At 48.8% G+C, this 10,887-nt stretch overlaps 3 protein-coding genes across 10 annotated transcripts in view; 1 reads left to right on the top strand and 2 right to left on the bottom strand.

Moving 5' to 3' along the window:
- DHX16 (DEAH-box helicase 16) overlaps positions 1-5,089 on the top strand; it is a 14,127-nt gene extending 9,038 nt beyond the window's left edge. Inside the window, exons 11-20 of the mRNA XM_006913659.2 lie at positions 44-142; positions 247-399; positions 1,822-1,962; positions 2,166-2,328; positions 2,430-2,548; positions 2,664-2,731; positions 3,438-3,600; positions 3,698-3,859; positions 4,152-4,325; positions 4,837-5,089. Of these exons, the coding sequence (XP_006913721.1) occupies positions 44-142; positions 247-399; positions 1,822-1,962; positions 2,166-2,328; positions 2,430-2,548; positions 2,664-2,731; positions 3,438-3,600; positions 3,698-3,859; positions 4,152-4,325; positions 4,837-4,965 (1,371 nt within the window). The 3' untranslated portion in view covers positions 4,966-5,089. The remainder of the gene's footprint in view (positions 1-43; positions 143-246; positions 400-1,821; positions 1,963-2,165; positions 2,329-2,429; positions 2,549-2,663; positions 2,732-3,437; positions 3,601-3,697; positions 3,860-4,151; positions 4,326-4,836) is intronic.
- An 8-nt stretch (positions 5,090-5,097) lies between these two features.
- On the bottom strand, positions 5,098-8,982 carry CUNH6orf136 (chromosome unknown C6orf136 homolog). 4 transcript variants are annotated; one of them, XM_015590727.2, is made up of 7 exons: positions 8,732-8,982; positions 8,064-8,152; positions 7,010-7,411; positions 6,538-6,626; positions 6,150-6,350; positions 5,494-5,563; positions 5,098-5,410 (listed from the first exon to the last, which is right to left on the bottom strand). In XM_015590727.2, the coding sequence occupies exons 2-7, from the start codon at positions 8,148-8,150 to the stop codon at positions 5,297-5,299; spliced, it is 963 nt and encodes a 320-aa protein (XP_015446213.1). In that variant the 5' UTR covers positions 8,151-8,152; positions 8,732-8,982; the 3' UTR covers positions 5,098-5,296. The 4 variants fall into 4 exon arrangements, with proteins under 4 accessions (XP_015446213.1, XP_015446211.1, XP_015446212.1 ...); XM_015590725.2 differs by lacking the exon at positions 8,732-8,982 and adding an exon at positions 8,422-8,644; XM_015590726.2 differs by lacking the exon at positions 8,732-8,982 and adding an exon at positions 8,422-8,642 and having other exon boundaries at positions 7,010-7,073; positions 8,068-8,152.
- A 183-nt stretch (positions 8,983-9,165) lies between these two features.
- ATAT1 (alpha tubulin acetyltransferase 1) overlaps positions 9,166-10,887 on the bottom strand; it is a 14,258-nt gene continuing 12,536 nt past the window's right edge. For 2 of the 5 annotated variants that reach the window (XM_006913656.3, XM_006913658.3), the window contains exons 11-13: positions 9,991-10,070; positions 9,855-9,897; positions 9,166-9,514 (exon numbers count right to left, since the gene is read on the bottom strand). In XM_006913656.3, coding sequence (XP_006913718.1) covers positions 9,340-9,514; positions 9,855-9,897; positions 9,991-10,070 — 298 coding nt within the window. In that variant the 3' untranslated portion in view covers positions 9,166-9,339. Of the gene's footprint in view, positions 9,515-9,854; positions 10,071-10,887 lie in introns of all 5 variants that reach the window. The other 3 variants (XM_025048039.1, XM_025048041.1, XM_025048040.1) reach the window with 2 other exon arrangements.

Genomic DNA, 10,887 nt, shown 5'->3' with positions numbered 1-10,887 from the left:
GAACAAGTGGCCTTCCTGTAACCCCTCTCCCCACTCTCCCCAGGCTCCAGAGGCTGACTACCTGGAAGCCTGTGTAGTATCTGTGCTGCAGATCCATGTAACCCAGCCCCCTGGGGATATCCTGGTGTTCCTGACAGGACAGGTGAGTCATGTGTGGGGAGGAGGTGATGAAATGGGAAAATGGGGCCAGCAGGTTGGCTTTCTATGACTTTGGGGCTCTTGCTGCTCTCCTCACCCCAAATCCAGGAAGAGATTGAGGCTGCCTGTGAGATGCTCCAGGATCGGTGCCGCCGCTTGGGTTCCAAAATTAGGGAACTTCTGGTGCTGCCCATTTATGCTAACCTGCCTTCTGACATGCAGGCTCGAATCTTCCAGCCTACGCCCCCTGGGGCACGGAAGGTAAGTTGGAGAAACTTATATTCTTCACCCTTATAGTTCATACAACTAGCAGGAAAGAAAAGATGTGCCTACCCTGTGCAAGGTGTACCCTGGGTACTGCTGCAGCTACAAGGCTGACTAGCAGTCAGTCCCTCAGCTTTGGAGAGAGAGGATGAATATGGTATAAACTGAGAGACAGCCAAATGTATGACCTGTGAAGTACACCCTGTGGAGATGCAGAAAAGGGGAGCCCTTCGTGTGCTAGGAGGTGAGATATGAATTGCACCTTTAAGAAAAATGGCTGGCGAATGTCAGAGGAAGGCCTAAGGTATGTTTGAGGTCAGAGTATAGGGTTTAACAGAAGGTTCATGTGGTGGAGTAGAGGGACAGGCTAAAACCAACTTTGGACTGAGATTAGGAAGGGCCTTTGATGGCAAGTGGAAAAATTCAGACTTTAGACAATTGAATGGCAATTGAAGGATTTTGAGCAAAGATTCATTTGATGAATATTTAACGGGTTCCTCCCTGTACCAGGTACAGTTCTAGGGGATGGGGATACAGTGATGAAACAAAGTCCCCAGCCTCATAGAGCTTACAGTCTAGTGTAAATCAAGAGACAATGGACAATAAATACATAATGTCAACTTGTGACAAATGCTGTGAAGAGATACAATGCTACCTAAGAAGATGGAGACTGACTCTTGGATTTTTCTTGGGACTGTAGGGAAGGCTTCTCATGCTCCAGTAAAGTGAAAGTGAAGCTAAGGCCTGAACTGGGTGAGGGAGGGTGCTAGGCTGGTATTTAGGAGAAGAGTGTGCCCAGCAGAGGGACCAGCTCTTGCAAAAGGACCTGAGTAAGAATTGTGAGGAGTGCACAGTGCCTGGCCAGGTAGCAGCAGCGTGCAGGAGTGGAGCATGGGAGCATAGTGCTAGGTAATGAGGTCAGAAAGGTAACCAGGGACCAGAGGACTCAGCGCCTAAAGGGACTTGGATATAATTCTCAGGTAGGGTTGGAAGCCATTGGAGGATGGGGGAGCGATATGACTGGTGTACATTTTAAAAGGAACATTCTGGATGTCAAATAACTAGGCCTAGGAGTAGAATCAGGGAGACTCTTTAGGAGGCTATTGCAGGCAGTAATGTGTGAAGGTGAATATGACAGCGCTGGTAGGAAAGTCAGGGGCAAGAACTTGGCTACCCCTATCTCCCATCTCTGAAAAAACTATAAATCTCTTCTCCATTTCTTTTCCACATTGTGCCTCTGCTGATCCCCACTTCTCCCTCACCTTTCTACTGGCCTTGTCCCCTCTCCCAACTTTGGACTTTAATCCCCTCAGCTCTTATCCCTTATCTACTCCTGCTTCTCTACCCGAAATCTTCCAGGATTACTTTTTCTGGGTAAGTGGGTGGGGTCTCTGAGTGACCCCATATCCTCTCAATCAGGTGGTTGTGGCAACAAACATCGCTGAGACTTCTCTCACCATTGAGGGCATCATTTATGTGCTGGACCCAGGGTTCTGTAAGCAGAAGAGCTACAACCCCCGCACGGGCATGGAGTCACTCACGGTCACACCCTGCAGCAAGGTCAGCCTGGGCTCCAGTGAGGTCTCCATAGGGAGCAGGAGTTGGCATGCATCCACAGGAAGGTTCCACTCAGAAGCCTGTGGGGGCCTCTTAGAGGATGGGGAGTAAGCAGGCCACATCCTCCTAGATTTCTTGCAAAAATACTGCCCTTTCTCTTTAACCTCACCGAGTTGTCAGCCAGCCTGCCTCTCTTTTCTTTCTAGGCCTCAGCCAATCAGCGAGCTGGTCGGGCAGGCCGGGTGGCTGCAGGGAAGTGCTTCCGCCTGTATACTGCCTGGGCCTATCAGCATGAACTGGAGGAAACTACAGTGCCAGAGATCCAGAGGACCAGCCTGGGCAATGTCGTGTTGCTGCTCAAGAGCTTAGGTGATTTGGGGTCCCCCAGTCCTCCTGAGAGAGAAAGGAGGTGGGGCTGGAGTCACTGGTCCTTGTGAAGGGACTGTTCTACCTCTCACATCTCTATACAGGGATTCATGACCTCATGCACTTTGATTTCCTGGACCCTCCACCTTATGAGACCTTGCTGCTGGCTTTGGAGCAGCTATATGCCCTAGGAGCCCTCAACCACCTCGGGGAGCTCACCACGGTGAGTTGGGAGGCCAGTGGACTGGGGCAGGATGAAGGTCAGGGTGACCCCTCAAGTGGTAGAGGGACACCTGAGGGAGGACTGGCCTCAGCTCTCTTCTCTGTCTTTTCTTTAGTCTGGTCGAAAGATGGCAGAGCTGCCGGTGGACCCCATGCTATCTAAAATGATCTTGGCCTCTGAGAAGTAAGCCCCCAACTCCAGCCAGTCCTCCAGTCCACAAACTGGCAATGCCACCTTCTGTCTCTGGGGCCATCTTTGTTATTTCGCTCTTTGTCTCCCTACCATGTTATTCTTTAACAAATAACAAGTTATTAGAGAACTCTTAGGGCCCCCTTTGAGGCCCACAAGGATTGGTAAGACACTACTGTCTTTTATCATATCAAATGAGTAGGATTGACAGAAAATGTGGGGGCATGAACAGAAATAGAAGACTTTCTATCTGTGAGGAGTGCCGAGCAAGGGCTAGTATGGGGACTTGTTCATTCCTAAGGTTCCGGACTGGAACATTTAGATGTTGCTGTGGAGTGACCACCTTAAATGCCATAGTTGAGGTCAGAGGTCATCACATGAACTTAAAGTGCTGTTTTTCCCCAATGCACATAGTACGCACCTTCCTATTGCAGAATACTCAGAGGCCCCCAGTTCTTTCCTCTGTAGATTCCCTCCTCTGTAAGTGTGTCATCTATGGCCCCTGCCTTCTTGACCCCTATGCTGCTGCCACTGCCACCAAATCTATCTACTCTCTGATTTGTAGTCATTATTCTAATCAGCAGTCCCCACGTTAGGACCTATCCATCACTAAGTGATCACTCTCCCCACCCCACCCCCAACCTCGTTTGTCTGTTATGTCTTGCTTTGAACTCTCAGGCTTTTCCCCTTCCTGCCCCAGGTACAGCTGTTCAGAGGAGATCCTGACAGTGGCTGCCATGCTGTCTGTCAACAACTCCATCTTCTACCGACCCAAGGACAAGGTTGTCCATGCTGACAATGCCCGTGTCAACTTCTTCCTTCCTGGTGGGGACCACTTGGTTCTGCTAAACGTTTATACACAGGTCACTGGGCTTGAGTGAGTGGGAATGAAGGAGACATGGGGGACTCCGGTCCTGCTATATACTTACCCCTTCATCTTTTTTTAAACCCTCTTCACAGTGGGCTGAGAGTGGTTACTCTTCCCAATGGTGCTATGAGAACTTTGTCCAGTTCAGATCGATGCGCCGAGCCCGGGATGTGCGGGAACAGCTGGAGGGGCTCTTGGAACGTGTGGAAGTTGGTCTCAGTTCTTGCCAGGGAGACTATATCCGTGTACGCAAGGTCAGTGTTTCTTTAGTCTGCTGCTGTCCACCCAGTGTCTCCCAAGAAGCAAGCTTCTCTCTGGGGCCTGTGGCAACCCCTCCAGCCTGTTGTCATGCCCTCTTCCCTTTGTGGAAGGCATGCTCTCCCTATACTTTATTCCTTGACCATTGAAGTTTTCTTCTCAGTGGGTTGTGTTCCTTACCTTTCTAGTTCTTCAGAAGCCTGAACTAAAAAAAAAAAAAGCAAGCAGCGAGTGGTGAATGCCCCTGGATGTCTTGCTGTCCCATTGACTTTCTTTCCTGCTCCTTAGGCCATCACTGCTGGTTACTTTTACCACACAGCACGGTTGACCCGTAGCGGCTATCGCACAGTGAAACAGCAGCAGACAGTGTTCATTCATCCCAACTCCTCCCTCTTTGAGGAACAGCCACGCTGGCTGCTCTACCATGAACTTGTCTTGACCACTAAGGAGTTCATGCGACAGGTGAGGGAACCATCCCCTACCCAGGCAGATGGAAAGTGTAGAGATGTGGTATCCTGGCAAGCTAAAATCTCAGGTTCAGGTTGTTGGGACTGACAAGAGAAATAGGAAAACACATTGGTTTAAAGTAGGATAGACTAGAAAGACATCGTTTCTAACAGCTGTCTCAGTGTCTCCTAAGATCTGAGAATTGTATATTCATTCATCCAGTGAATATCTGAATGCCTCGTCTCAGTGTTTCAGGTGCTAAGGTGATAATGAACAAAGCAGATGTGGTCTCTGTCCTGTGTGTATTTTTACAGTACTTACATTCAGATTTTTTTTTAAGAAATAGCCTACTTGGGATCCTGAATAACATGCAGAAGTTTAATAGCCCTTAGGGTATATAGTATTAGAGTCCCACACCTTTTCCCCTACCCCTGTAGTCAGAGGGAAAAAAGAACTTTCATTACACACATATTAGAATCTAGGCTGGAAAGACTGGAACCCTCCTGACTTTTTTCTACCCTTCTAGGTACTGGAGATTGAGAGCAGCTGGCTTCTGGAGGTGGCGCCCCACTATTATAAGGCAAAGGAGCTAGAAGATCCGCATGCTAAGAAAATGCCCAAAAAAATAGGCAAGACACGAGAAGAACTTGGGTAAAAAGAAGGGACCATAAGCAGAACCCGACACCAGCTCCTTTTCCTTCTGTACATTATTTATCTCTATTAATAAAAATATTTTTGGAATAAAGCTTGTGGGAACTTCTGGAATCCAGAGAACGTGACTTGGAAATTTGATCTCATATTTTCATTTTGACTTTATTATTTACATGTTAAATTACACAGCAGCTTTACACAGCATGAGATGGAAAGGAAGGAAGGAGAGAGAAGAGGGGAGGAAGCTGGCCCTTGAGAGTCTTGGCTACCTCCACCCACCTCCTGCTCTTGTGCGTAGCAAAGTCTTCAGTGCTGCCCCTACCCCAGTTCTGAGATCAGGCCTTGGGACACAGGTGTAAGTTGGGTTCTGGTTCTGACAATCCCAGAGTCACCAGGGCTCCCACAAGCAGCTTCTTCACAGGCGTTGGGGGTGAGTGTGAAGGCATCAGCTGCAAAGAGAAAGGTTAATGCCAGGTAGTAGGATGTGCTACCCCTTCACCCCTAGGACTCATTTTGTAGCCCTAGAACTCACTTTGTCTAGGCGATGGCGACAAATGAGGCCATTGGAATTCAGGTAGAAGGTAGAATAGGCATCATAGGTCCTGGTGAAAGAAGAGAAAGGCTTACTGGGGAGGTGACTGTTCTCATCAAAGTTTAAGTTTGAGCATTTGTTTAAACTAGTAGTTCTTTATCTTTGCTACATATGAGATCACTTGGAAGAACTCTGAAAAACCCTAATATCCAGGTTGCACCCTTTCTCAATTAAATCAGCATGTCTGGCACCAATATTTTTAAAAGATCTTTAGATGATTCCACTATGCAGCAAAGTCTGAACCACTGGTTTGGGGCAAGCCTAAGAATTTCTTGGAATTCTACTCTGTCAGAAATTTACCAGGTCCTTTACCTAAGGTTGTGAGGCTCAACTTATGAGACAGGAATTTTCATTTGTTCAGTAAGTATTTGAATACCAACTATGTCCCAGGGAATATACATGAAGCAGCTGAGGTCAGATGTTTCCTAATAAACTCAAAGTCCCTATTTTTGTTACACTGAAGTAGATTAAAACAAGATCTTGCTCTCAAGGAGCCTGAGGTCAAGTCATGAAGGACTAGGAGACGAGACCATCAATCCTAAAAGAGTATAATTAGGAAACTGATTGCAGCATGGGTCCTCCCTCACTTCTCTTACCGGTAAAGCTCTTCTTTGTCACGCTTATAGAAACGCAGAAAGAGCATGTGGATAGGAAGCCCCACGAGCCGCCAGCGGGCTTGCAGAGTCCAGTTCTCGGGGTGGCGAGTCAGCTGTAGAACTTCCAACCGAAGTTGTGCAAAATAGTTCCAGGCCAGGAAGCGGCAGAGGGTCAGTGACAGAATATACCATGTCCGGCCCCTGTGAAGAAAGGATGGTAAAGAAATCTCATGACGGCAAATTAGAAAACCAAACTGGTCTCTGTCTGAGGAATGGGTAACAATTGTACAGAAGCAGCGCATGATCTTCTCTGGTAAGTAAAAAGGATCAAGTATATAACACTGGGTCCTTTTCCTCCCCAAGGTCCTACCCGTGCCTGGATTCTCACTTGGTACGTATGTTCAGAATCTCATTGATGAATTCCACATCCGATGAGTAGAGAGTGTAGTCATGGGAGTGAAGGAAAAGATTGGGAAGCTAGATGGAAGAAGAAGGCATCAGCTCAGTGGGAAAGAAAAGATGATCCTATTTCTGTTTTCTATTTTTAGTGCCTCCTTATTCCTCTCTGAGTGAAAGGTCATTTTTGTGCCTTTTGGGGCTTCCTATCCACATGCTCTTTCTGCGTTTCTATAAGCGTGACAAAGAAGAGCTTTATTGGTAAGAGAAGTAAGGAAGGACCCATGCTTAACTTCCCTTACTCCAAACTGAGGAGAATCTTTTCTTTGGGAAATGTTTGTAAAATATTTCTATGCTTGCCTTGTGGTTCTCCGAGAAAGAATCCAGTTGACTGACCCTCTATTTCCAAGTATTACCTACATTCCTACCCATTGTGGATAAAGGTCACTTTTGAACTGACTTACCTCTTGTCTTAGTCTCTCATACATGACAGCCAGGTGCTCCTCCATACTTGGATCTCCTGATGGACTAGCAGGGGAAGGGCGAGCAGTCTCAGGGGCTTGAAAAGGTATCAGTGCCCCAGGAGAGGGGCAAGGAGGTCCCTCAAACAGGCTCCTAAGTCCGTCCAGGCAGCCACTATGCAACTCAGGTCCGAGTCCCTCCTCCCCCTTGCCTGGAGGGACCACCACCCATAGTGAACTGAGGGCCTGGACCTGAGGGAGAGGTAGTGGGGGAGCTCTGGGAAGCAGCCAGGTGGGAGGGTGAACGGGTGGGGGAGACCAGAAAAGAGGAGAAGATGGAGAAGTGGTAGTCGTGGAGTGGGGCCATAGGGGTGGGAATGGCAGAGCCCATGGAGAAAGTTGGTCCTGAGGAGGAGGAACAGAAAGAAAAAAGAAAAAGGTAAGAATCCGGCTGCCTAATGCCCCTTCATCCAAACTCTGCCCATTAACATGCTTCCAATCCCACCTGCTTTTCCTGACAGAAGAGATGGAAAATGGGATGGATTGATCTCCATCTCCAGCAGAAAACAGTTTCCTATGACAAGAACCTCCCCAAAACATTAGCAAATACCTTTATATCTGTTTTAAGATCCCAATACTATTTGAGGGCAGTTCCACCCCTCTTATAGCAAAGATCAAATATACATGTTTGAAGAATCAACAAATGAATAACAAGTTTTATTGCACTGTGGATGAAATGATGTGACCTGTAACATAACTCCATAATTAAGTGCGTAAGGTACGTGTTGTATAGAGAAAAAAACACCCAACTTAATAGGATACATTTCTTGAGTACCAATTCTATCTTGTGCCCTTAGGCACCCTCATTCTCTATGCCTCTTTCCTATAAATGTCCTCTTACAAACGAGGATGATGGAGCCACATCGAGTTATCATGAAGATTATAAATAATGTAAATAAAACCTTGCGACCTATAAAGTAGTAAACGAACATACGTTAATGACACAAACAAGCCCAGGAGACTGTTAAAAGGCTGGGCTTCACTCCCCCTCGTTTACCAACTTTGAAATTGCGGTGAAGAGGTCAGCCAAAGTCAGGCTTGACACGAGTCCCTCGGCCTCCTCAGGAACCGTCAGGGGTGTCATTCCTGGGAAGGCAAGCGGGCCGTGCGGGTACCTCTATCCCCGACCGTGTCCCCGAGGCGCCGATCCGCCGGGGGCGTGGCCATCTTGCCCGCCTGGGCGCAGGGGCCCGAGCCAGATCCACCCCGGCCGGCCTTCCTGCCGGTACCGCTACCCTAGCGCACCATGCGCAGGCTGCAGAGCGCGCCCACAGGTCCGTCTGGCGGGGACCAGAACTCCGGGCTGGCGCCGCGGCCGGGTTGAGAATCTCTCCGCCCCCTGCCCTTCAAATCACCTCTAGACACAGGTAACCGCAGAGACGCGGGCGATGTGCAGATGCACCCAAACGCCCGACCTTCAATCCCGCCTGCCCACCCCAAAGCCGGGAGAAACGACATCCCGTGCGCGCCACAGCTGGCCCCGCCGTCTCCTCGGTTCCCGCGACCACAGGCCCCTCCGGGGGCCGCCCGGGACAGGTATAAAAAAGCGGTAGGACGTCACCGCGCCTGCGCAGAACGGGGGCGCGCGCTCCGCCCCATGCGCCAGCCCCGAAGAGGGTCTCCCCCCGCCCCCTCGCCTCCTTTCCTTCTCCACTCTGCTCTCACCTGGGGGCGAGCCTGGTAGGCGCGGAGGCAGGGGCCGAGATGCCGGGCCGCCCCCCTGCTGGGCTGGTACATGATCTTCCGGGAGTAAAGACAGCGCCTCCCGGTTGCGGCCTTCGGCCTCCTCACGGGGTGAGCGCGCCCCGGAGCCGGCTTCTTGAAGGGGAAAAAGGGGGGGGGAAGGGTGAGGGGCAAAGGGGAGGGAAACAGAGATGTTGCGCGCTTGCGCACTCGGGCGGGTTCGACTGGCAGTGAGCCGGATATGCAGTTAAGTACGCCTGCGCTCGGGATGGGGGTTGCTTTACAGCGCTTGCGCAGTAAATTAGCACGCCCCGAGTAATGCTCCCGCACTTGGAGCGCTTGCGCAAAAAGCTGTGCGAGGATGAGGCTGAAATGGGTGCAATGAGGCGACGTGAAATAACAAATTTTTCAGTAGCTCTCTTGATAAAAATAAATACTTTATTGTTCTGTTTAAAAATAAGGTACAAATGATTTGGCACTGATAAGCCTGTTCAATGAATGAATGAATGAATATATCTATTAAGAGGGCAGGCTTTAGTCATCTCCTGTAGTGAGAAATAATACTTTGAGGGTGAGACAGGGAGCTACGGTCACCATGGCCTGGTGCTGCGACGTTCCTGCAAGTTTCGAATGAACCTGGCGTTGAATGTGTCCCCAACCATTGTCCAGTACTGGGTTGGTGGGGCTTGGGCCTGTGGAGGAACTGTATGTATGGGTTCCTCCCCATACCCATCCTGTGACAAGACCTGCTGCTCACTGGCAGACCTGGGAAGTAGGGAGATGGAGAGTGGGTTATAGAGGTACTGAAGTGAAGATCAGGCTCTTCAGGGTCTATATGGCTTTTGTGCAGAGGACACATGATGGGGTAATGAGACTGGAACCATTGGTGCTATGTTCAAATTTGAAACCCCTCAGACAGTGCCAAAGCAAAGTACCAGAGTTGAACCTATGGGGAAAGAGGCTTGTAGGATGTTAGGTACAAGGATTTGGGAAAGAAGCTGGAGTCCACTTTGGAGAGTAAGATTTCAAAGGAAGGAACTGAGAGTGATGATAGGAAAGGAGACAGAGTGGTGGGAGGCTGGTAGTGGAAGGGCTTAGGCCTCACCTATTCTCTGTTTCCTGTTCCCCCTGCTTCCATTCTTGGTTGCCTGTGGAAAATACCAGGCATGTGCTTGGGAAAGGTGAAGTAGGTAGTGAATATGGTGTACTTGTTTTGAGGGTAAGGAGAAATGAATACTTACCTGTATTGGGGGATGAGGAATTCAACCCCCCATGGCGGCTGTAGCAGCAGCTTTGGGCTACCAGTCCTGGGGGAGTCCCCCTGTAGAAGAAATGGGAGATGATGGGGAAGAGGCTACAGGATGAAAGATGAGTGGTATGGAGGAATCAGAGGAGAGGTAAAGGAATAGCACAGGAACAGAGAGGTAATTATCCTTCCAATGGGGTTTTAATTTAAGCTGCACCCCGGAAAAGGGGAGGGAGCTCATTTTATATCTCCAAAGATTTTCTAGAGCAATCCCGATTTGTTGCTTTATTATTTCTAATTAGGATATGTTAAAAGGCTAAATATGATGAAAATCATCTCATAAAGACCCACATACAGGCAAAATGAGTTTGTTGGACCAGGTGCCCTGATGTTTGGTTTGGAAACCATGGTTACCTTAATTATAGGGAGTGGCAAAGCTAAATTTAGGAGGAAAAGGAAGGGAGCCTTTGAAGAGGTGACAGACTGTTGGACACTCAACAGAGGTAAGTGATTGTCGAGAGGTCCAACGGTTTAGTTGTGGGAAAGGCAGGAAATTTGGGGAGAGGAATCCAGGGAACAGTAGATTGTTATCAGGATGCAATTATTGGATCCCAGGGATGTTGGTAAATCTTGACATCTCAGCAAGGGCTGGCCTGGGATAAAGGGTAGAAGTCACTGGGGACAAGCCCAATCCCTTCTGATCTCAGAAGCTAAGCAGGGTCAGGTCTGGTTAGTACTTGGATGGGAGACCACCTAGAAAGGTCAGGTGCTGTAGGTGTAAAAAATAAATAAAATAAAAAATAAGGGATTGTAAGGTGTCAAGGTCTTCGCAATCTGTGAGGTCAACCAAAGATTGCCTTGTCTAAAAAAAAAAAAAAAAAGTCACTGGGGA

This window comes from Pteropus alecto, unplaced genomic scaffold (assembly GCF_000325575.1).
Source record: "Pteropus alecto unplaced genomic scaffold, ASM32557v1 scaffold555, whole genome shotgun sequence".
Taxonomy (NCBI): domain Eukaryota; kingdom Metazoa; phylum Chordata; class Mammalia; order Chiroptera; family Pteropodidae; genus Pteropus; species Pteropus alecto.
This window is presented reverse-complemented; position numbering and strand designations above follow the sequence as displayed.